General features: G+C 43.3%; 1 protein-coding gene and 1 pseudogene across 5 annotated transcripts in view; one reads left to right on the forward strand and one right to left on the reverse strand.

Moving 5' to 3' along the window:
- Positions 1-7,655, forward strand: part of LOC133022141 (ribosomal RNA processing protein 1 homolog A-like) — a 43,916-nt gene extending 36,261 nt beyond the window's left edge. For 4 of the 5 annotated variants that reach the window (XM_061089161.1, XM_061089163.1, XM_061089164.1 and 1 more), the window contains 2 exons: positions 3,319-3,379; positions 6,290-7,655. In XM_061089161.1, coding sequence (XP_060945144.1) covers positions 3,319-3,379; positions 6,290-6,507 — 279 coding nt within the window. In that variant the 3' untranslated portion in view covers positions 6,508-7,655. The remainder of the gene's footprint in view (positions 1-3,318; positions 3,380-6,289) is intronic. The other variant, XM_061089165.1, reaches the window with a different exon arrangement.
- A 1,206-nt stretch (positions 7,656-8,861) lies between these two features.
- On the reverse strand, positions 8,862-19,464 carry LOC133021308 (uncharacterized; annotated as a pseudogene).
- Positions 19,465-25,157: the final 5,693 nt, after the last annotated feature.

Genomic DNA, 25,157 nt, shown 5'->3' on the forward strand with positions numbered 1-25,157 from the left:
AGGAGCGGGAAATGTGTGTGTTTGTCCCCAGACAGCACACACACAGGCCTCGAGGCTCCGCCCCCATTCATTCGCTCAGAGAGACGCACAGTGAGATCAGATCTCATTCCCGTGAAGCAGCCGGTCAGTGACAAGAAAGGGACTGAGAAAGTACGATGAAGCCTGTCTTGCTCTTGGCTTCACAGTGAATTAAGGAGGACATGAGGAGAGACCAGTGTGTATTTTAGGTCTGAAAACTCTGGCAGCTGACAGTATGAGACCCAACAAATTAAGAAGACACTTAGAAACCTTAGACCCCAGTCACATGCATGTGTTATTTTTGGTTGAGCTTTATCGTTGTAACAAAGTGATTATAATTTAATTAATTTCTCTATTTTTCAAAAAGTACATACTGATGTAGTAATGTAGTGATAGATGTCACCAAAAGTACCTCAATTAAGTTGAATTTAAGCAGAGTTGAAACAGATTAACAGAAATAAATGTTGCATGTTTTAAAATATCTGTTTCCTACCATCATTGTTGTGGAAATCATTGTTAATAATTATTTTTTAAGAATAATTAACAATGACGTGATCAAACAGTCTCTTCACATATATTATAATTAATATTCAAAGGTGATCTGTGCAACTTTGTACTCAGGAAGTTAGTATCTAACAAGTAGCCCTTCGTACTACTCTGTACCTTCGAAGTAGCTCTCAGTCTCAAAAAGGTTGGTAACCCCTGGACTAGAGTATCAGTTCTTGTTTTAGGCTGCTAATGACAATATGTGATGGGACTGTAAGCCGCTGGCCCACATCCACCATCATCTCCCTGGCTCGAGCTTGCTACAACTGACCACGCCTGGTCAGTGGAGGAGGCCCTCTCTGTCCCTGTTCCCCCTTGCAGACAAATGTTGTCCTTTGAACTGCGCTCAATGTTTTGGATGGCAAGACATTAATAGCAGTTCTTTGTTTTACTTGTGAGAGACTTATTTTACAACCAGCTAGGTAATGGGGGTCTACTCAGACCTATGCCCAAACCTCCTATTCTCTTTCCGCATGTCCGCATGGTGGAGTGTTACTTTTGTCTGTTGGGTTTTTTCTCTTGATGTCCATTTCCGTCCTGTGTCAATGCTGGTCCTACAGGCCATGTAGATGTGTCTTCCGACTCTGAGAGGGTCATCTCTGGGCTTGTCTTGGTGAATTTTAACTCCTCTACAAGACTCTAGATCTGCAGCTTGAGGATGCCGTGTCCATACAGACCGATGTTGCTTAGACCTCTTGAGGCTCCTAACCACTTTCTGACATAGGAGTTGATAATTCTCTCCATGTTCTCAACTCTTGTGAGGGGAATGTTGAATATGTACAAGGGCCAGCAGGCTTCTCCTTGAGACAAGTTCAGTTGCTCATCAGGTAGTTCTGCCAGTGGCAGCTGCTGTGAGGCCTCTTTTCCAGGTTATTTTCTTAGGCTCTGGGTCTCTGCATGGTCTTCTTTTTTCAGAACCGGTGCTGATTATGTTGTTTGTTTAACTTTGTTATGCAAACGTTCTAGTTAAAATTGTTGCAAGTCTTACGATGCAAAATCTCCAAAAAAATATTTCAACAAAGTCATAGTGAAATTATTTAAAAAGAGTAAAAAAAAGCTGGCTGTTGATTAGGCTTAAAGAATACAGGGTTTCCCCCAGAAAACTTGCTAAGCCTGGTGATAGGGACGCTAGAGAAGCCGACCGGCAGCCGACCTTGTTTTTGTAAAAAGAAAAATGTTAAAAGTTGAAAGGAATTGTAAGACATTTATTAACAATTCTTATTAACATTACATAATACAGTTTACAAACAAAAAATAATAATAAATAACATAAAAATAAATATTACCAATTCGTTTTCAAGTAAAATCTAAGTGAATCTAAAAAAAACAACATTTCTGGTCACATTTAAAAGTAAAATAAATTGTAAAATAAACATGTCAGATGATTTTATTTTGAAATGGTTCCGGTAGAGTCGCCCACTCCATCATCCACTCTATGCAGCATCTACCACCAGTGTTGTGCAAGTTCACACCTCATGAACTAGTAAACATGAATAGTTCACGTTCATAGTTCACCATTTAAATTCTGAACTAGTTCATAGTTCAGCTCATTTCATAGTTTTAAGGTGGAAAGTGAGAATGAAAGACTTAACTTGTTTTTTAAAGAAAACTTTATCCATCACTATCCCGTTGCCTTAAACTGTACTTCATATTTATCAATTACTAAAATAAATGTGTTTTTTTATTTTGTTGTATTATTGCTAATTTTCCCTGTTTATTTATTCATACCCTGCAACGAAAAGGCACAAATGGTAAATGGTTTTGTATTTATACAGCGCTTTTCTAGTCTTTTATGACCACTCAAAGCTCTTTACAGTACAGTTTTACATTCACACACACATTCATACAGTGCATCTATTCGCAGCACTTTGTTATTCTAAGGGGGGACATTCAGGGTTCAGCATCTTGCCCAAGGACACCTCGGCATGCAGATGGGTAAGACTGGGGATCGAACTGCCGGCCTTCAGGTTGGAGGACGACCACTCTACCCCTCAGCCACAGCCACCCCACACAGATCAAAGTTTTGATACAGTTATTTTGAAATGGTTTCTTTTATTTTGAAAAGGCACTTCCTGAATAATACGGAAAAGATCGCTACTGGCAGGTGTGCCTCGCGCACACTGTCTACCACTGCAGTGAGAATTGCCTTTGGCCTTGAACTATGTTTTTTTTTTACTCAGTAACGGATGTAATTTCCAATGTAGTGATTTACAATACTTCAGTCAAAATCTACTTAAGTAAAAGTAAAATTACCCATTTCAAAAACTACTCAAAAAATTACAAAGTACACAAAAAAACTACTCAATTACAGTAACGTGAGTAAATGTAATTCGTTACTTTACACCTCTGCATTTGGGCCTTCAAGACACAAGGGGGCAGAAGTTATAATCTCGCTACAGGAGACACTTAATATTCTCTGCAATTACCTGGGAAATCAGAATTGGAAATTGGCTGAAAGTAGTTCAGTAATCTAATATCTTGCATCCCTAATTAAACTTATTAATTAACATATTAATTAGGGATCCAGAGGTCATCTGGATCAATAGGTTTTTGGGAGTGAATGAAAAAGAGATTGGTTTGCCTACTGACTAGATTCAAGAAATGTTGGTATCTCCTTGGATAAATGCAAACTACTTCTTCCTTGATCAGCTCTGCCATTCTCTGATGGTAATGTTATTTGAATTATGTTGTACAATATTTAACTGTGCTTGATTTATATATATATACATTTTTTTGTTTGTTTTTATTTCTCAGAAGAGTCAAACTCCCGAATCCAAGAAGGTGACATTTGGTCTCAAGAATAATAAAACGGCTGGTAAGATATTTATAGTAAATATTTGAAATTGACAGTGTTACGAGATTAAACTGGCTCACTACTATTAAATGCTAGACCCATTTTCATTGTTAGCTCCTTCACATTCACCTGGTAACATTCAGTCCCTTCGGTGAATGCAGTTCACTTGAATTATGTGTCTCACTGTCCCTATCTGACGAGGGAGGTTATGGATCACTTAGGTTATGGCAACCTTTACCATCAAAAGAGCCATTTTGCCCCATCTTCCACAAAATAAAATTTGTATAGAGCGGCAAAATATATTTGATAACACAGCTTATAAAGTTTTATATATAGTTATACTCAGTGTTGTCCAAGTTCACACTTAAAATGAACTAGTTCAAAGTTTAGTTAATGCAGACGAAAATTAACTAATTCACGTTCATTTGTTCAATTTCTTATCGTGTTTAGTTATGAATAGATGATGTTGGATATGGTCTGCCTGTCGATCTGGTCATTCCAACACTGAGTCCTGACTGTTTCACATCTTGTGTTGTACTATTTGTCATGACTTTTAAATGCAGTCTCATAAACTCTGGAGCAAATCAAAACAAACACTAAGTTACTTCATGTGCTGATTAGGTCCTGATAACTAGTGATGAGTGTTTATTATTTAAAGTGAGAGCAGGTCAGATTGGAGGAGGACACAGAAACTCCAGCTCAGTACAAACCAACTGCAGCTTCTGTCTGCTCTGGTTTACTGTCTCCAGAGTTTTGTCTTGAACAGTGGTATGTTGGGTCACCACTTGGATCAGCTACAATTGCGCTCCTCTGTGTCTCAGGGAATGAGGATAGGGATATTTTTTTTCAATTCCTCTTATAATGGTAAATGGTCTGTATTTATATAGCACTTTTCTAGTCTTGATAACTACTCAAAGCGCTTTACAGTACAGTTCATTGCCATTCAGCCATCGACATTCCTACAGTGCTTTACGGGCAGATCTTTTTCTATGAGGGTCAATTCTGGGTTCAGTATCTTGCCCAAGGACACACCTTTACTAATGCCGCTGGGTCCTCAAACGCCTCAAATCACCCACCAATCTGTAAAATACTATCTAGTGTGTTACTGAATCCACCCTTGTTTAATTTTTACTTTAGAGTCTGCGCAAACATTTGTTTTGAATGTTTTCAGTTGGTATGTAAAGATAAAAGAAAAAAATGTAAAACCAACAATAAAAGATGTTTAGAACTTACTGTATGTGGGATCTGTTTTTCTACTTGTGGAACACAACTCCTCAGACTGGTTGTGCTGTGGATGTTGAAGCTTGCTTCCAGTCTGCATTTTCATTGTAATGCCAGACCGCCAGATACAACCTACAATAACAGAACAGCGAAACACAAGACACAGCAGATTTATTATCCTTTAATCTGTAACTTTGCTATTATATGGTATAGTAACAAGTAACTTACTTTTAAGATGGTGTGCAATGCATTATAAAGTATGTAACCTGCAGAACATTCCAATAAATAACAGCCATTTATTGAACATATGACACCTTTACTGCTTACGTGTGCTTTCAGTGTTCCATACTACAATTGTGTGTCCACAGATGTGGTAGATGATGAGAGACATCTGTGTGCCAACATGTACCATGTGAAGGCTGAACTGTGTTGCCACAGAGGCCCTGTACACATCTGTTATTAACATGTGTTTTTTGTGATCCGATAGCAAGCGGCTTTAACCGGTATCTGTGTGAATGCACTGAGATCCGATGTGGTCTGGGCCACATGTGTCCACATTCTTTTAGCAGTGTGAATGCAAGTCTGTCCTGGGCCACATATGAAGGACCTTCCTCAGCTGACGTCATCTGATCCGCTGCAGTTTTACTATGAATTGTACACTTTCTCTTGATTTGATTGCAGATACCGCCCCACAATATCAACACTGATCACTACATAATAATCGATACTTTATTTATATTGGTATATCTTTCTTTACAGCTTCACGAGATTCATTCAGCCTCTCCTGACTCATCTCTCTAACTCCCTTTTTCATAATATTAAACAAATTACGTACTTTGCATGTAAAAACGGGAAAGTGAGATCCCATCACAAGTGGACACTGGAGCATTCAGGATGCATTTTAATGACCGGTGTGAACGCGTACGGATGTAGAGGCTGTGGGTCCAGGGTCAGTTTGGCATCCTGTATCATGGGTCTGTTGTGATGTGCTCTAATTGGGAAAAGACGATACAAACTTTCGACAGTCAGCAGAAATAATTGTAATAATAATCATTAACTTAATGGTACACCTTAAACAAAAATAAGATGGGACATTTTTTAGTTCGGTCTTTTAGCTGCAACGTGACTAAAGAGTAGGGTGAATTCTTTTCCACATTAACTCCAGACATGAGTGAAAATGTTTCTCTTGACAGTGAGACGCGTTCTCACATTCTGGAATTACTTTTTGTTTAGGTAACGGGGAACAGGTGATTTGAGCGAGGATTCCTCTGTCTAAGAGCAAATTAACATGCATTTAACTAATTATTGGAAACCCTTTCCAACATTGTGACACATTTACCTTTTTAGTAGTTGCGTTTTTGGTTGTATCACAATCTTCATCAGTAGATGACAATTTCATGTTTGAAAGGTGCATTATAATTAAAATTTCCTTGCCTTTATCCCAAGTTTGTCACAGATTGAACTTGAAACCCAACATTTTCGTTTAAATCACCATGTTTTTCCACTTTTTGAAAATTCTAGAGCAGCAATTAAATACGCCGTATGAAGAGTCTATATTTTCATTGGTTGTTTCCAAGGTCAAAACTGCATTGTTTAATCTGTGTGATTATTTTAAGATTTATAACTTTAGAATGAGAGTGAAAGATGTTCTAGGTAAATTGAGTAACACCTTCTCTACCTTTTTTTGCTTTTCTTTATGCCATTATGCAGAGTTTAGAAAGAACGATCGCAGCCTGCTGGTGAGTCCAGACGGGTCCTCACGAGTGCCCTTTGACCCAAAGCAGAAACCCAAGTTTGGGGTCCTAAAGTCTCCGCCCACACCAGGCTCAACCAACCTGAAAACAACCCCCAAGGTCAACAGGAAGAAGAGTTTGAAAAGTCTAATAACCACACCTAAACGACGGCCTACGGCAGCAGACTTCTTCTAAATTCACACACTGACACCCTGTAAAGATGTAATGCTCAAAACGTTTTAAGACTAGACTGACTGAACCAATCAGATTTGAATCTAGAGAAGTATTTTTTTTGTTTAGTGTTTAATTTTGCCGTTTTGGGTGACTTGATGTTTAAATAAAGTTGCTCATTCCAGCTTCCAGCTCAATTTAATCAAATGTTCAGCTTTTTTGTGGTGGCAGTGCGATATCTCTGTCTCTGTGAATGTACTACATTCTAGTTAGTCAAAAATTCTTGACCTGAAGACAATCTGTAAATGAGTGTACTAGTATGTGCATATCACAACTCAAACAATACCCTGCTAGCTGGTGTACAGGGTAATAAACAGGGCTTTACTTATTCTGACTTTTAATCAACACCAAATTCTTTAAACAGTATTAGGGGACTGAAATACATGTTTCGATGTTAAATGAGAAAATTATAGATCATTTTTAACTGCTAGAATATTTTCTACTAATTTTCATTTTATAACAAATGATAGAAATAAATACTACATTCATATTTGGTGTTTTTTTCCGTTTGATATCGTTTTGGGGAAGTCAGAAACTGAAACACAATTATAATTACAGTAATACAAAAAAAATGATATGATCCATAATGGGGATAAGATGATGTAGTTGGTATTCTGTTTCTATTGTATTGTAATTCAGCACAGTTTTTTATTCATATTCCACACATTCTCTATTGACTACATGTGTTAACAGAAATGATCAGTATGTTACAGTAACTACCTATTTGAAGTACAAAATGGACTTGTTTTGGAGAACATCCATTCCATCGCTGGACTTGTCTGTATTGGTTACTCTTTGATGGCTCAGCAAATGATACACTTACAATGAAGATAGTGCTTTTGCTAACCGGCACCACACCTGAAGAAACATGCACAGACAACCAAAGATGGTTGAGGGCTTTGTGGCGTGATATAACTAGGAAAATGGAAAAGGAGAGGTTGAAGCAAACGTGCACAGGGTATCGAGTATTTATAGAAATTCAACAAGCTAAAGTAGAATGCAATGGGATTATGAAGACATGGTTATTGAAGTTAAATTTACTAAGCCTTTGTAACTTGCCGATTACAATATATATCCAGCAATTTAGTGGTTAAATAAATAAAACAATGATTGTCTGCCTATGGATATTTAAAAACCTTATGTTAAGTGCATTTCAATGTTTATTCCTAGCAACACATGGTCTTCATCGGCGTGCTCCCCAACATCTGATATTAGTGATGTTCTCGATCGTGTCAGGTTTTTTTAACCCTTGTGTTGTCCCTGCTTCCCGGCTGTTGGCCCCCTCACATATCCCACCACATATTAGCACGCACATGTAGGGCAATAGACAAGTGAGCAGCCCTTGCAGATGTATTTGTTACACCCGCGGCACACGGTGTGAAGGCCAATTTATGCTTCTACGTCTTTTCTATTACGGACAGATAAGACCGCCCTATCCGTCGTGGAACGCCCTCTCCGAGCGCCTCGGAGAGCTTTTCGTACACCTCTGATTTTTCAAACTGTCCGTCTTCATGTCGGAGAGCCCATGGACAGCTCTTGGCTGTGATTGGTCCGCGAACGACGTCATTTCCCTACGACGTCATTTCCGGACCTCAAACTTCCTGTTTACTTCCCTGTAGCATCAAACCCAAACACAACTACGATTCTACGATTAATGTGACGTGTGTTGAGCCAGCGAAGTTGTCCAGCTGACGGTGGCTCGTTAGAGCACTGACGGCATGTGTGCACGGTCACATACGGTTATAACAAGCTTTCAAAACGGCGCTAGCGGGCTAGCCACCATGCTAACTGCGGTGGTAACAGTGCAAGAACCCGCCGTCACGACTTTAATTCCACTTCTATCATGACACTGTTTCTATAATACCGTCAGGTTAGAAGCAAACACTGGGTAGTCCTGCTGACTGTGTGTGGAAGCTGGGGGGAAAGCTAGCTGGGAGGGGAGCTAGCTAGCTCCGTGTAGCCAGAAGCAAATTCAAGCTGTGGAATCAGCAACACAGTTCGGAAACAAGACCGGGGAACCGCTGCACTAAGAAACGATAACATCAGCATTTTGACCCGCTGGGTGTCACTTTATTTAGTTCTGTTAGTTGCCATGGTTCAGTGTGTGGGAGACAGAGATAAACAGACACACGTGGACTTCTTCCCAAAATTGGGGTAGGCTTCTCTGAGCTCGTCTTCCGTTGCGCCACCTATGGGTTTGGCGGTGAATTTTTTTCGACGTACAGTGGTCGGACTAGTAAAAATCAAAAAGACTCTTCGCCCTCCGTCGAGCCCTCTCCGAGAAACGGATACGTAGAAGTATATAAGAGCCTTGAGTATTACAGTCCTTTCCGAGCGTCGTCTTCAAGAGCTCTCCATGGCCGGCGGCTCTCACAGACTTCACAACCGTGGCGGACGCTTCCGTGCGGGCGATGTGCTCCCTTCGTGTGATGAACGGAGTCACAAGATCCTTTCCCAGCTGCTCGATGAACAGTCTCCGCTTGTTCCATTTGCCCGGCATCCAATCGGGGTTGATCTTGCCATACCACGAAGGCGTAGTAGGAACAGACGTCGAGTATGTTGTGGAAGATGACCAGGGGCCAGCACGCGATCATCCTCCTGCAGCTGTACGTTCCGATCTTTAGATTACTGTCGTAACCCCGGTTCTCTGAGTAGCATGAGTGAGATGTCTCACTAGGGGATACGCCCCTCGCGCGTATTCACAGAAGCACTTATAACAATTCGCCAGCCCTGATAGGCTGGCAGTCGTGACGTCCACGTCAAGGTGCCGCACCTTAAATACGGTGGACGCGGCGTCACACGTCATTCAAAACAAGCACACCTCTTCTCGCTTCACCCCAGCAGCAAGAAGGGCGGTCCGGTGAGACATCTCACTCATGCTACTCAGAGAACCGGGGTTACGACAGTAACCTAAAGTTCTCTTTCTTGGCTTTCGTTTCGATGTCTCACTATGGGATATGGAGACTCCGGTATTGCCAGACAAGCTTATCTCGGTGACTGACCACCAGACCCCCCCTCACTTAGGAGTGAGATCTACATTGGAGCCCACGCTCAAGACAGCTTGGGTCAGGCCAGGGGATGTGACATCCAACCTGTAGTACCTCGCAAATGTGAGGGGAGAAGACCAGCTAGCTGCAGCGCAGATGTCTTGGATAGAGACTCCCTTGAACAGGGCCCAAGAGGTCGCGAGATCTCTAGTAGAATATGCCCGTAAACCAGTCGGAACCTGAAGGCCCAAACTGGAGTAGGCCAATGCAATGGCATCCACTATCCAGTGAGAAAGTCTTTGTTTGGTGATAGGTTTGCCCCAGTGGGGCTAAGCCCAGGACACAAACAACTGATCCCCTTTCCTAAAGTTCCTTGTCCTTTCCACATGTGTGTAAGGCACGGACAGGGCACAGCATGTGTAACCGCTGCTGTTCTGCAGAACCATAGGGAGGTGGCTGAAAAGCTGACAGTTCCACTGGGGAGCATGGTTTAACAACCTTTGGAAAAAAATGCAGGATTCGGCCTCAGCGTCACCCCAAGGTTCCCCGGGGTGAACCGCATACATGCTGGATGTACATACAAAACGTGAATATCACTCACTCTTTTATCTGTAGCCAAAGCCAATAACAGCCACCTTCAGAGATAACGTTTTCATGTCCACGTTATCCAGTGGTTCAAAAGGATGACTACAGAGGGAACCAAGCACCACTGCTAGATCCCAAGATGGTGACATAGTCTTAGAGATGGGCAGCAACCTCCGTGCACCCTTCATAAAACGACAAACCAGGGGGCGTTGGCCCACTGGTTTTCCATCAAATCCAACATGGCAAGCGGACATAGCTGCCAAGTAAACTTTGACAGTAGAAAATGCCCTCTTTTGATCAATCAAGTCCTGCAGGAAAGACAGGATTGTACCAACTGGACATTGAAAAGGGATTTCCTGTGCCGAAGCACAGCAATCCTCAAACAATCTACACTTGCAGTCATAGAGAGACCTAGTGGATGATGTTGTGGCATTCTGAGTCGTGTTAACAACACTCTGTGACAACCCAGTCAGGCTCAGATTAAACCACTCACGGGCCAAGCCCACAGGGCGAGGCGCTCCGGATGAGGGTGAAATATCTGTCCGCGCGCCTGGGAGAGCGTGGGAGAGGCCATGGGTGACCGTGGAGGAGCTGCCTCACTTCCGCCAGCCAGTGCATGGACGGCCAGTGAGGAGCGATCAAAATTAGTGACAGACGATTCTCCCGCACCCTGAGCAGTGTCAGGGGAATCAAAGCCAGAGGTGGAAACGCGTAAAGCGGGACACGCGGCCACTCGTGAGCGAACGCATCCAACCCCAGCGGTGCGCTCCGGTCGTGCAGGGAGAAGAACAGTGGGCACTGTGTGTTCGCCCTCGACGCGAACAGATTCACTGTCGCGTGGCCGAAATGTGACCAAATCTGCGCTACTACAGACCGGTGAAGTTTCCACTCTGCGTAGAGAGGATTTCCCCTGGACAAGACCGTGGTCGTATTGTCCGTCCTCACTAACGCATGATGCCCCCGAAGGAACGGCAGAAAATGTTTCAGAGTCAGAAACACTGCCATCAACTCCAGATAATTTATATGGGCATGTTTGAGATCTGTGCTCCAGGCTTTCGCCTGACAGGCTGGCGTCTGGAGCACAGATGTTGTCACCACTTTTCCGGCAGATATTGTGCCCATGCGCACACCCGCTGTCAACAGAGACGGCTGTTGCCATGGTCGCAGCGCGCTGACGCAGGACACGCAAACCGTGAAAATGCGGTGTCTGTGGCGCACAGGATCCAGTCTGAGAGAAGCCACCCAACGCTGGAAATCTCTCATGTACAGCCTGCCCAGCCTCACCACCAATATGGTTGAGGCCATTAGTCCCAGTAACCGGAGGCACAGTCCGTACGTGACCCGGTCTTCCAGTTTAACTGGCGACCAGATCAACTGGCGATATATTTACCTTTATCCAGATGTTGATGGTGGGTTGCAGTGCTGGTCGCAGATTCGTCATTTTCATAAAGCGCATGTGTGTGAAGTTCGGTGATCTACTGAAAGTCTCGCTGAAATAAAAATCCTACAAAAACCCTTCCCGAGTTCATGTGTCCGTGTCAGCATCACGTTGAGACTTCAATATAAATTAAATGGTTAAAAAAAAAGAAAATAGTACAAAAATCTTGACCAAGACTCGAAACAGCGAGCCGAAGCACTAATAACTTCTGGCCTGATGACGATCTCACTACGCCACTGAGCCGCTGAAATTTCCATCGCGCAATAGATAAATGTTTCGTTCCTTGCTTTGTCAGCTGTATAACAACAGATGTGCTTTAAGGTAACGCCCAGATCAACTGGTGATAGTCCCAACCAAGGGCGTAGGATTATATAGGGACGGTAGGGTCCCGACCCTACCAAAATCCAGCCTCTACTGTGTAGTCCCTACCAATAATACACCCGCTGTCCGTATTGTTTAGGCAATAATTATAGTACACAAAGGGTTAAAAATCAGTCTCTGCTAGAAGTCCCGCCTCTAAACAACTATCGCGCTTTGATTGGCTGTAGCGGTTTCCCGCAAACCTATATTCAACCTGATTGGCCGTCCCCGCTGTCACTCCATCTGCTTGTTAAAAAAAAAAAAAGCTACCGGCAACTTGCTAGTCCCAGACAGGAGGAGCAACAGGACGCCTCAGTGCATAGCTAATATTTGCATCTGCGAGTGTAAGTTCTGCCTTCGGTCACGTCAGCGAGACGGATTTTAATATCAGTGATGTCATTTGCAGTAACACTTATATTTGTGTGTGTTTTATGCTTGTGCGTGCGCGCGCTGTGCGTGCATGTGTGCGTGTGTGTGTGTGTGTAGGATGTCGAAGAAACGAAAACTGGACATAAGAGACTTGTTTAGAAGTCAACGTGTAAGTTAATTAAAAGGTTATATATTTTAGAGCCATTTTTGGGGATAAATAAACATTAATTAAATTTAATAACCTTTATTTTCCTTCAAGGTTTCCCTCTCATTTACAGTAACAACAAGCACATTGCAGATGCTCATGTGATTTTATACATATATGTTTTGGGGGAATAAAACATAATAATTGTGTGAACATTTTGTCTACCCATGTATGTACCCTAATATATCTGTTCATATGTCATGCATCAACATACTTCTGTCAGGTGACAGACAGTGGAGAGACTGGAGGAGGAGAGACTGGAGGAGGAGAGACTGGAGGAGATAGAGGAGGAGAGGATAGAGAAGGAGAGACTGGAGGAGAGGATAGAGAAGGAGAGACTGGAGGAGAGGATAGAGAAGGAGACAGAGGAGGAGATGCTGTAGAAGATGAAGGAGAGGCTAGAGAAGGAGAGGCTGGAGGAGATGGAAGAGAGGCTGGAAATTCACAGGTGAGGTTCAATAATGATTAATATGTTAGTCATGAGATTCAGCATTGTGTCAAATATTAGTCTGATTATGACCTGAATAACAATAGGCCTATATTAATAGTGTGTTTGCAGTAGTTGCTACAGCGTGGTCAAATGTATACTGTGATTTCTTAGGAAACTGATCCAAATGGAGAGAGCAGCAGGGAGAGTGCCAAGGATAGGGTCAGGGAGATTGTCAGCATTCAAGAAGATATTCTGGACAAACCAAACCAACCTCACCCAAATTACATTCCAGGTCAACAGCTGCCACACAAGCTCCTCCATTTTCAAGAGAGTTGGTTCAAGCAGTATCCATGGCTGCACTATAGCCCCTCCATCAAAGGGGTTCTCTGTTTTCACTGTGTGAAAACATACACTATAAAGAAAAGCACACTATATAAAAAGGTAGACCCTGCCTTTTCGTCAAAGGGATTTAATAATTGGAAGAATGCACTTGCCAGTTTTCAGCGGCATCAAAATACCAAATCCCACCATCATGCCATGACAGTTAGTGCTCAAGAGGGAAGCCCAATAGATTCGCAGCTCTCAAGTGCATGGGCACAGCAACAAGAGGATGCTAGGTACTGCCTACAAAATATTGTAGGATCAATACAGTACCTTGCCAGGCAGGGCATAGCACTGCGAGGCCATGAGACAAAAGATGGCAATCTATTTCAACTTCTGAAATTTAAAGCCAGGGATGATGTACGTCTCAGTACTTGGTTAGCTCGCTGTCATGACTATACCTCTCCTCAAGTGCAAAACGAGGTTTTGCAGATGCTAGGAAACTGTATTGTCACGAGTATTGCACAATCCATCCAGATGCTACCAGTTTTGCAGTATTCACTCATCATTGATGGCACACAAGATGTCACAGGAACAGAACAAGAGGCTATTTGTTTTAGATATGTGGACCATGACCTGGTACCACGGGAGGTTTTCATTGGTTTGTATGAGGTCCCTGGTACTACTGGAGTGGAGATTGCAAGAATGGCTGAGGATGTCCTCTTGAGGCTCAATATTCCCATTTCTGGGTTAAGAGGCCAGACATATGATGGTGCTGCTAATATGTCAGGCAAATATTCTGGAGCACAAGCAGAACTGAAGAGACAGCAACCGTTAGCATTGTATGTGCATTGTGGGGCACACTGTCTTATCCTGATTACGCAGTCTGCATGCAGAGCCAGTCCCTTGATCAATGATTCCTTACAGTGGGTGCATGAGCTTGGCACATTAAACAAGCAATCAGGAAAATTCAAGAACATATTTTCCAAAGCCATAAGTTCAGAGGTACCATTAAAATCACTCAGACCACTTTGTCCAACCAGGTGGACAGTGCGGGGCAAAGCTATCAGAGCGGTGCTGTCTCAGTATGAACGTGTTTTGTCTAGCTTGGAGGAGATGGCATCAAGTGGGTCAAACACAGGCATGAGAGCAAATGGTCTGCGTGAGAGGTTTGAGAAAGGGAAAACGGTACTTGGTCTTTGTCTGGCATTAGAAGTGATAGAGGAGCTGGAGTGTCTGAACACATCCCTTCAAAAAAGGACTGAAACTGTTGCAGGTATGAGAAGTGCCATACAGTGTGTGAAATCTACTGTACATGCCAAAAGAAATAAGGAGAGCTTTCATGAGGTTTTTGAGAAAGCAGTGGCTATGGTTGACTCCCTTGGGATTGAGCCCATTCAGATTCCTCACCAAAGAAAGCCACCAAAACGATTCACGAGTGAAGCAAGCCAGCACATCCCCAAGTCAGCAGAGGAGCATTATAGAACAGAGTTCTATAAAATGCTTGATAGTGTGCACATTCAGTTTGAGGAGAGGTTCAACCAACCAGATCTAAATGTCTTGCAAAAGCTGGAGGAAACTCTCCTGACTGGAGAAGTGAATGACATTGTAGATCAGTACCCAGAGCTGAACAGGGACATACTAAAGGTCCAACTAGCCATGTTTAGGTCCAAATACACTGTCAAATCTAGTGTTGAAGTGGCAGAAATAATGAGAGGATTGACAGTTGAAGTGAGAGGTCTGTTTGATCAGGTTGAGTCCCTTATCAGGCTGCTTTTAGTCATACCAGTTGCATCAGCTGAGGCTGAAAGAAGTTTCAGTGCTCTCAGGAGGCTTAAAACATGGCTGAGAACCACCATGACTCAAGTCAGATTGAACAATCTTGCAGTGTGCCATGTCCATCAGGAGACACTGGACAACATTGACCTTAAAGAAATCTATCAGCAGTTCATTTCTGTTACAGAAAGACGTAGGCATGTGTTTGGTTCTTTCAAATAGGAAGAGCACAATGGACACTAATCTGTGTATATGTTAGTATTAGCGATTCCTGGCTGATGACCCTGCAGCTGGCTCATGGGCACTGGAGGAAGAAATGCCCAGCAGGAAATTATACTGACCTGTACATTTAGTGATACACCTGTTGTATTATTTCAAAAATATTTATTTACAATGTTGTTGATGTTGTTTACAGTTGCACCAGAGTAAAGTTGAAAACTCTTCTAAGTTGACTCATTTTCTTTCATTAGTTGCTTTAACCTATAACATTACAGAATGCATATTCTCTTTTGATATTCAGATATGCATTATAAACATGTTAATTAAGCCGATTTATTGATTTTTTTTTCAATTATCATTGCGAATACAAAAAAAACCTATCAACTTTAGGAAGCACTTTCATATCCCACGGACCCCACCAATGTCCAAATCAAACCTACTCCCTTGGTCCCAACACAGACAAAACGCATATATACTTAATACCAGGCTTTACAATCTATTGCTCCTCTTCATAGGAGACACGGGGAGTTCTGAAGAACACACACGCATGACCAGCTCCACGCAAAGTGCTTGTGTTTGACGCTGGTGATCATTACAACGCGCACACACCAAAGCAGTGTCAGATGTAAACATCGCCTCACAACAACAAGGCGGAAGCTCCAGCGGTGTTTTTATGAGTAAAGCTGGTGAACGTGCTTCGAATGGACGGGTGAAGCTTCACGTGTCCTCCTGTCGCTGCTGGTTAAAGTCAGCAGACGTGATTTTAAAACACAAATTATAATAGTGATAAATAATAATAATAAAATTATTAATATTTTGTTGTATTTTCACAAACAATGTGGTCTGGTGATACAAGCAATTGTGGACGCTTCATGAAACATCATCATTAAAAATAAAGTGCATTTTGTGTCACTATCATCTTCTGACTAAATATAAATGTGAAAGAAATCCCACCACGGGAATCGATGCGGTGTGGTCCACATAAAAATTAACGTGATGGCACTGCCCACTGCGCCACTGATCGGGAGATTTGCTGAGTCACGTTTATGTTCAGGTGACTGTGAAGCCTGTGCACGTCTTACCCTGAATTATTGTTTCCTGGAACACGCCCAGGTTAACTTGTGACAGTCACAATTTCCCCAAAAACTCTGAGTTATCATTCATACTTGACACATTTGGACCCCGCTGCGCCCGTGTGCCTACCACACGTATATACGACATCATGAAAAACTGCTATATCCTGCGCACAGACAAAGAAAAAGCCACAAATAGTTCGCCTGCTTGCTATGAGTGGGCGTTTCATGTGCTCGTTGATATCATGGTTGGTGTGGACCACAGATATGATGATAGTGACACAAAATGCACTTTATTTTTAATGATGATGTTTCATGAAGCGTCCACAATTGCTTGTATCAACAGACCACATTGTTTGTGAAAATACAACAAAATATTAATAGTTTTATTATTATTATTTATCACTATTATAATTTGTGTTTTAAAATCACGTCTGCTGACTTTAACCAGCAGCGACAGGAGGACACGTGAAGCTTCACCCGTCCATTCGAAGCACGTTCACCAGCTTTACTCATAAAAACACCGCTGGAGCTTCCGCCTTGTTGTTGTGAGGCGATGTTTACATCTGACACTGCTTTGGTGTGTGCGCGTTGTAATGATCACCAGCGTCAAACACAAGCACTTGGCGTGGAGCTGGTCACGCGTGTGTGTTCTTCAGAATCCCCGTGTCTCCTATGAAGAGGAGCAATAGATTGTAAAGCCTGGTATTAAGTATATATGCGTTTTGTCTGTGTTGGGACTATCACCAGTTGATCTGGGCGTTATCTTAAAGCACATCTGTTGTTATACAGCTGACAAAGCAAAGAACGAAACATTTATCGATTGCGCGATGGAAACTTCAGCGGCTCAGTGGCGTAGTGAGATCGTCATCAGGCCAGAAGTTATTAGTGCTTCGGCTCGCTGTTTCGAGTCCCGGTCAAGATTTTTGTAGTATTTTCTTTTTTTTTAACCATTTAATTTATATTGAAGTCTCAACGTGATGCTGACACGGACACATGAACTCGGGAAGGGTTTTTGTAGGATTTTTATTTCAGCAAGACTTTCAGTAGATCACCGAACTTCACACACATGCGCTGTGTGAAAATGACGAATCTGCGACCAGCACTGCAACCCACCATCAACATCTGGAAAAAGGTAAACATATCGCCAGTTGATCTGGTCGCCAGTTAAACTGTAAGACCGGCATGTTGTGTACACTCTCTTGGCTGATAGGCAAGCCGTGTAGGTCAGTGAATTTAACGTGAGACCCAGAAAGGCAATGTCCTGTCTCGGTGTTAACACGCTCTTTTCCCTGTTCACCACAAACCCCAGATCGGCTAGGTGTGCCAGCACAACGCCTGTGTGCGCCACCGCCTCTTGCTCTGAGCGCGCCAGCAGCAGCCAGTCGTCCAGATAAGGGGCCACGCGTATGCCCCTCTCCATGAGGGGGGCTATAGCGGCGTCGACACATTTCACAATCACCCTCGGGCTCAGTGACCGGCCGAATGGGAGTACTAGGTTCTCGTACACTGTGTCCTGAAAAGCGAACCTCAGATATCTCCTGTGCGGAGGATAAATGGGAATGTGAAAATATGCGTCTTTCGGATCGATTCATGTGAACCAGTCCCCCGGCCGGATCAAACGTATCAGCGTTGAGTGTGTTAGCATGCAAAACTTGTATCTCCTGAGATACGAGTTCAAAATGCGAAGGTCCAGGATGGGACGTAAGCAACTCCCCCCTTTCTTTGGGACCAGGAAATACCTCGAATTGGTGTGGCACTATTCGTATGGCACTTTTGTTTAATAGAGCTGAAATGTAAATTGAAAAATTTGGAAAAATTGTGAGCATTGTACAGTATCTCTTTTATGTCCTCATTTTGTATCGTCGATGCTCAATAAACATACTATTAAAAAAAAGTGTGTGCGTCGCTTCTCTGTTCAATCTCACGTCCGTCTTGATAAAAGATCTGATAAGAGACTGTAAATCTGTGACATAAAATACACTGTACATTAACTTGTTCTCATACCTAACTTTTACTGTATTAAGACATAACTCCCTTCGCTGTAGTCAACGTCCCACAGAGTTCAAGATGCTGCCCCAGGTTCTGACAAGCCGTAGTTTTGTTTGGAGGATGCGCATGTTAACACAAACAGAACATACAGCCAATAGAGCAAAAACACAATTTTCTTTACTCCAATGAACAACAACACCAACCCACAAGACGTCAGCCGAGTCAAGGCTTTTTTATGAAACACAAAACTAAAACTGTCATGAAGTGATTTGCCCAGCAACTATCAGAGGAGGAGCTAAACTGGGAGCAGCTCCTCACCATTTCCTGATTCCAGGGCGTGGACTACGCCTGCGCACCATCAAGGAAGAACGAAGTCTAAACCAAGGCAACTCCCCCTTCATTATTGCCCGATCAAGTTATACCTACAGTTATAAAATATTGCAACCGCCGTCAGTGCGGTGCGACTCTTTCCTACCCTGTGCTGCTAGAGGGCAGCTGTGCTGTACTTTTTATACCTTTTCATTGCTTCTAAATAAATGCTTGTTGAACCAAACCGAGACCGGCTCTTCTCATATTTAGGATAAAAGAACACAACATTTGCTAGGCATGTACTGTCGGAAAGGACACAGGCCTAGGGAGAAACAGAGAGAGGAGGAGTAGAGATGACAGGAGAAGTGACTCAGGCAGTATAGGTGTGCACTGGTCTTGATAATAACATAATAATATATTTTTTTTAAAGAATAACCTCTGAACGGAACCAGTTGCTCATCCACGGTCACTTCAGCCCCGGGATGTAGAGCTGTGGCAGCCAGGCCACCCAAGCGTCCCAGACCTCTCGCATGGCTGCCAATTTGTCCGTGTCTCGTCTCACGTGTCTCGTCTCGCGGATGTTGAAGCGCAGCAGTCTGGAGTATGTGTGAAAGACTTATAGGGGCATCGTGGCATCCCATAGGCTGGCGGCGGCCTCACCCCGGGACCTGTACACACCCGCAAAGATCAGCAGCCCTACTTAGGCGCGCAGGTCGGTGTCGTCCATCCCTTTCTAGCCGTCGCCGTGTTTTCGACGACCATCCCGATTCGTCATCTCCAGAATGATGTTCTCTACCGTGACGAACAGGTGGAACGTACAGGTGGAACGTCGAGGCAAGTTCACTGGCGCGGGACATCGCGTGCATCATGAGGCCCGGGGGGACTCCAATGGATGTAGCGGCAGTGCATTGACCCTCAGCAGAGGAGGAGGAGGAGCATGCTAACGCCCTCGAGGACCATGCTATTTCTCCGTTTCTTGACAGGAAGGTCACTGTGAATTAGCCAGTGTGAATGGAGAGAGATGCCTGGATGGTCCTTGGAGCTCCGGAGAGGAGCTGGAGCTCGGTGGATGTGTATCCGAGCTTTACACACTGTGACTCGTCCGCTGTGGGTGGTGAGAGGGGTCGCCACTGGAGAGGGAGGTGTCTATCCCTGTGGGGGATTTTAGGATGAGTTCCTGCTGGGTGTAAATAATGGATAAAATAACACACGGTATACATGAGCTCCTGCTGGGCCTGGAGGGCCAGCCCGGGCCTGGTGTGACACACACACACACACTCTGGGTCTATCCGACCCAGGAACAATGCGAGGGTTAACAAGTAAAGTGTTTGTGCTTAGTGATTAGAGCAGGAATCACAGCGTGTAGATTATCTACTTCTGTGCACGAACAAGTATCTACTGTAGATATGGTGGAACGGTGCTTGTTCCTGCACATTTTTAATGCATTTGTGTTGAATTTGTGCATTTAGTCCCAGCCACTACTCTCCTTGTCTCTGTGGCTTTCCCAGCTGTGTGCTGAGTATACCATTCAATAATGATGTAATTTGACATGGTCAGCACTCCACCGTCCCTCTATCTTTCCAAGACAATTTTCCTGTCCCAAATGTACAAAGAGGTAATTTTATCAAGTTTTCTAAAAAACAACTTGGCAATAAATATTGTATTGATTTGCTAAGCATGATCGTTATTTAACCAACTCACTCATAGATATGTAAGTGGGGAGGGCGGTGTTGCAGCTAAAGGAGTAGGACGTGTTTCTCAGAGCTCCTGCAACAACTTTTTAAAAAACTATTTTAGGTACACCTTTTCCATCTTTCTTCGGTGTGGGTTTTCCCCACCTCCTTAATCTAAATTTAACGCCGTCTTTTCGCCGACCAAAATGCCTCAAAAAGCCAAACCACATGTACAACCGCCGCGGCCTGCTTCGCACACTGCATCCCCGCCTCGTAGTGATCCCCCCTCCTGCCTGGTCGAGGCCACAGGTGGGGCTCCATCACACGACTTCAAGGCCGAACTACTCTCGTCACTCCGTGTGGAAATGGCAGCTATTTTCAGAGCTGAACTTCAGGCTGCATCGACCGAGACCTTGTCAAGCATCAAGACTGAACTACAGGCAGTGAAATCGGAGTTATCCAGCAGCATTGCAAACATCCAGTCTGAGGTGCGCACTCTGAAGAACACCGTAGGTGAAATGGAGACATCGCTCTCCTCCTGCATCGATGACATTGCTACCATACAGGCTAAAGTGGAGCACCTGACAACTGAGCTGGCAAGACTGGACAATAAATGCGAAGATCTGGAGGCGAGATCGCGGCACGGTTAGTGGGAATTCCCGAAGATTTTTCCACTTTTTCTGCTGCTGCGGATGTTTCCTCTCTGCTCAAGGAGGCTTTTGAGCTGGAGAAAGAGCCACTCGTGGACCGCGCACATCGTACCCTCCAGCCGAAGCCGAAGCCGGGAGAGCGCCCTCGACCCATAATCGCTCGTCTTCACTATCATACAGACTGTGTGGACATATTGCGCCGAGCCAGAACCCAGCAGCGGATCAAGGTTGGAGAGCTGAGTTTCTCCGTCTTTCCCGATCACACTCCGAAGACGGCTCGTGCCCGAGCCGCCTTTAATGATGTTCGTCGCCGGCTCCGGGAGATACCAGGGATCCGCTACGGTCTGCTCTACCCGGCGCGGCTCCGGATCACTCACAACGGTGCGGAGAAGAGGTTTGACTCGGCGGAGGAGGCCAGCGCATTCATCAGGTCGCTCAACTTGTAAGAGAACCGTGATACACACCGGTGAGGAAGCAGTGACAGTTCATATTGACATTGACATTGACAGTTAATCTGTTTCCTCTTATTTTCATAAACACACAGTATGTGGTTTTCAGTTTAACTTGGTCTTGATTGGCTGTACCTTCTTGTCAAATGTTGCTAGACTTGCAGGAGCTTAACCCGAAGCTTTATAGTTATGCAAAAAGCCGAAAGTGTTCGCTTTAGGGATCTGACTCCTTGTGGAGTTAGCACTGGGTTCTCCATCGTTTGGGGATGGGGACGTTGTAAGTGCAGTTGGGGGGTGGGGGGGTGGTTCAATGTGTGTTTTTTTTTTTTTTTGTGTTTTTGTGTATTTTTTCTTTCTTTTTTCTTTTTCTTCTTCTCCCTTTTTCTCCTTCTTCCTTCCTTGGGGATCCGCATTCAGTCTATTTCTATCTCTAGGGATTTAACATATGGCCACCAATACTAATACTTCTGATGTCCCACTCACTGGATCATCTGTGAGACTCTTGAGCTGGAATATTAAAGGTATGGGGAGTCCAATTAAGAGATCAAAGATATTTGCTCATTTGAAACGTCTTAAAGCGGACTTAGTGTTCCTGCAGGAAACCCACATGCGTACTAAAGATCAGGTCAGACTTAAATGTCCCTGGGTTTCTGAGGTGTTTCACTCTTATTTCAACTCTAAGGCCAGAGGGGTCGCTATTTTAATTGGTAAGTCAATTCAGTTTTCAGCTTCTAAGGTGATCTAATTCCCAAAGTACTGTCTGTTAATTATCATCCTATTGTTATTTCTGACCATGCCCCTCTTTCTTTAGATATTCAGTTCTCTTCACAACCCCGGTACTCAACACCTTGGAGGTTTAATACATTACTTCTCTCAGATGATAAGTTCACCAAATTTATTACAACTAAAATAGATGAATGATATGGAACCAGTTTCATGTTCACTGCTGTGGGAATCATTAAAAGCATACTTGAGGGGACAAATTATTTCTTACTCTGCCCACTTAAATAAGTCCCGTAAAGCCAAATTGCAAGAAATCTCTATCAATATCACCAAATTGGACCAACAACTCGCTACTTGCCCCTCTCCCAGTTTACTTAAACAGCGTGTCGACTTACAGACTGAATTTGATCTCATCACCACTAGTGATGCAGAGCGACGTCTTTTACGATCACGCTCTACATATTATGAACATGGTGACAAGGCAAGTCGTCTTCTGGCTCATCAACTACGTCGCCAGGCTGCTTCACGTATGATCCCTCAAATAAAAGATTCATCTGGCTCATTGCATTAGGACCCCACCACCATTAATTCGGTCTTTCACTCATTCTATACCTCTTTATATAAATCTGAATCTCCACTTGACACCACTGAATTGAATTTATTCCTAGATAGCCTCATCTTCCCTGTGATAAGCTCAGATGCTGCAAAAGAACTTGACTCACCATTAACAGTAGAAGAAATCACTTTTGCTGCGAGAGGTATGCAAAATAACAAGGCTCCTGGCCCTGATGGATTTCCAGTGGAATTTTTTAAGAGATTTCAGGATAAATTGTCCCCTTTGCTACATGCTGTTTATAAGGAATCACTTGAACATTGCACTCTCCCTCCCACTTTAAGGCAAGCCTCCATAAGTCTCCTCTTAAAAAAAGATAAGGATCCGAATCTCTGAGGCTCATACAGACCTCTTTCATTGATAAATGTAGATGCTAAGATTCTTGCTAAAGCTTTGGCCTATCGCCTGGAGAACATTGTACCAACTATTGTCTCACAGGAGCAAACCGGATTTGTTAAGGGGCGACAGTTATTCTTTAACGTCCGAACACTCCTAAATATTATTTATTCTAAAACTGCCACAACAACACCTGAGGTAGTGATCTCGGTCGATGCTGAAAAAGCATTAAATAGGGTTGAATGGGACTATTTATTTACTGTACTAAAGAAGTTTGGACTGGGTAATGGGTTCATTTCGTGGATACGTCTCCTTTACACATCACCACAAGCAAATATTTCCACTAATGGCATTCAGTCCAATTTTTTTACTCTAACCCGTGGCCCCAGACAGGGGTGTCCCCTATCTCCTCTATTGTTTGCGCTAGCTATAGAGCCCCTGTCGATCTTTCTGAGGTCCTCCTCCACTTTTACTGGGATCTCACGATTGGGCACAGAATTTAAATTGTCACTTTATGCTGATGACTTATTGTTGTATGTCTCAGATCCTGTCCTTTCGATTCCCACAATCTTATCTGCTTTCCAGAGATTTGGTTCTTTCTCAGGCTATAAAGTGAATACTTCTAAAAGCGAATGCTATCCTGTCAATGCTTCAGCATCACAGCTCACACAATCAGATGTCCCTTTCAAAATGAGCCTTTCTGGCTTTAAGTATCTCGGGATCAACGTAACCAGAACGTTAAACTCTCTTTTTTCTGCTAATTTCTCACTTTTAATGTCTAAAATTAAGTCTGACCTCCAAAGATGGAAGAGCTTGCCTCTCTCGTTAATTGGAAGAATTAACGCGGTTAAAATGAACAATCTGCCCAAATTTCTTTTTTGTTCCATTGTCTCCCACTTTTCCTGCCAAAGCAGTTTTTTAAAACAATCGATCAGACTATTTCTGACTTCTTGTGGTGTGGAAAAGCTCCTAGGATCCGCAAATCCACACTTCAGAGATGTAAATTCAATGGCGGATTAGCACTCCCGAATTTTCAACTGTATTATTGGGCGACACACATTCAAAAAATTTCATTTTGGTTCAAGTCAGTGAATCTGCCATGGTGCCACCTAGAGGCACAGTCATGTGTTTCATCCTCCTTACCTGCTCTACCTCTTCTATTCCATCCAACCTCTCGAGCTTCACAAATAATCAAGTGGTTCACTCCACACTTAAAATTTGGTATCAGTTTAGGAAACACTTCAAATTTAAATCAACATCTACTTTAGCTCCTTTACTGAACAATCATTTATTTCAACCTCCACTTACAGATTCAACCTTTCTCACTTGGCATAATAGAGGCCTGAAATGTTTTAAAGATCTTTACAAAGATGGTATTTTTCGCAGCTTTACAAATCTCTCAGGAGAATTTCATCTCCCAACTTCTCATCTTTTTCGTTACTTTCAAATTAGACACTGCGCTAAAGCTTTGTTTCCATTTTTTCCCTCCTCGCCGCCGACCCTACAATGGGAGGTGCTTTTAAATCACGATCCACTTCAGAAATCACTCATCTCTAAAGTTTATAATGAACTTCTGTCTTTTGATTGCTCTCCAGTTACAAAAGTTAGGGCTGCCTGGGAAGATGAACTGGATCTAAATTTGGAGGATGACTGGTGGGACACTGCTCTTAAGAAAATTCATACAAGTTCATCCTGCGCTCGTCTCACACTTATACAATTTAAAGTTGTAGAGTCCACTTTTCTAAAGCGCGACTGTCGCAAATCTACCCCAGTATCACTGACAAATGCGACAAATGTCATGCCTCATCCTGCAATTTAACCCATATGTTCTACTCTTGTCCACTACTCTCTTGTTTTTGGCTGAACTATTTTGATACGATGTCAAAAATACTTTCAGTGATTATAAAAGTCTCCCCCCATGTTGCCATATTCGGGCTCCCAGAGGACCATAACCGGTTTACCTCTAATCTATTAGACATTTTAGCTTTCACTTCTTTACTGGCAAGACGCCACCTTCTTCTCAACTGGAAGTCAACTAAAGCTCCCTCTAGCACTCAGTGGCTCAACGACACCATGTCTTTCCTAAAGCTGGAAAAGATTAGATAT

This window comes from Limanda limanda, chromosome 16 (genome assembly GCF_963576545.1).
Source record: "Limanda limanda chromosome 16, fLimLim1.1, whole genome shotgun sequence".
Taxonomy (NCBI): domain Eukaryota; kingdom Metazoa; phylum Chordata; class Actinopteri; order Pleuronectiformes; family Pleuronectidae; genus Limanda; species Limanda limanda.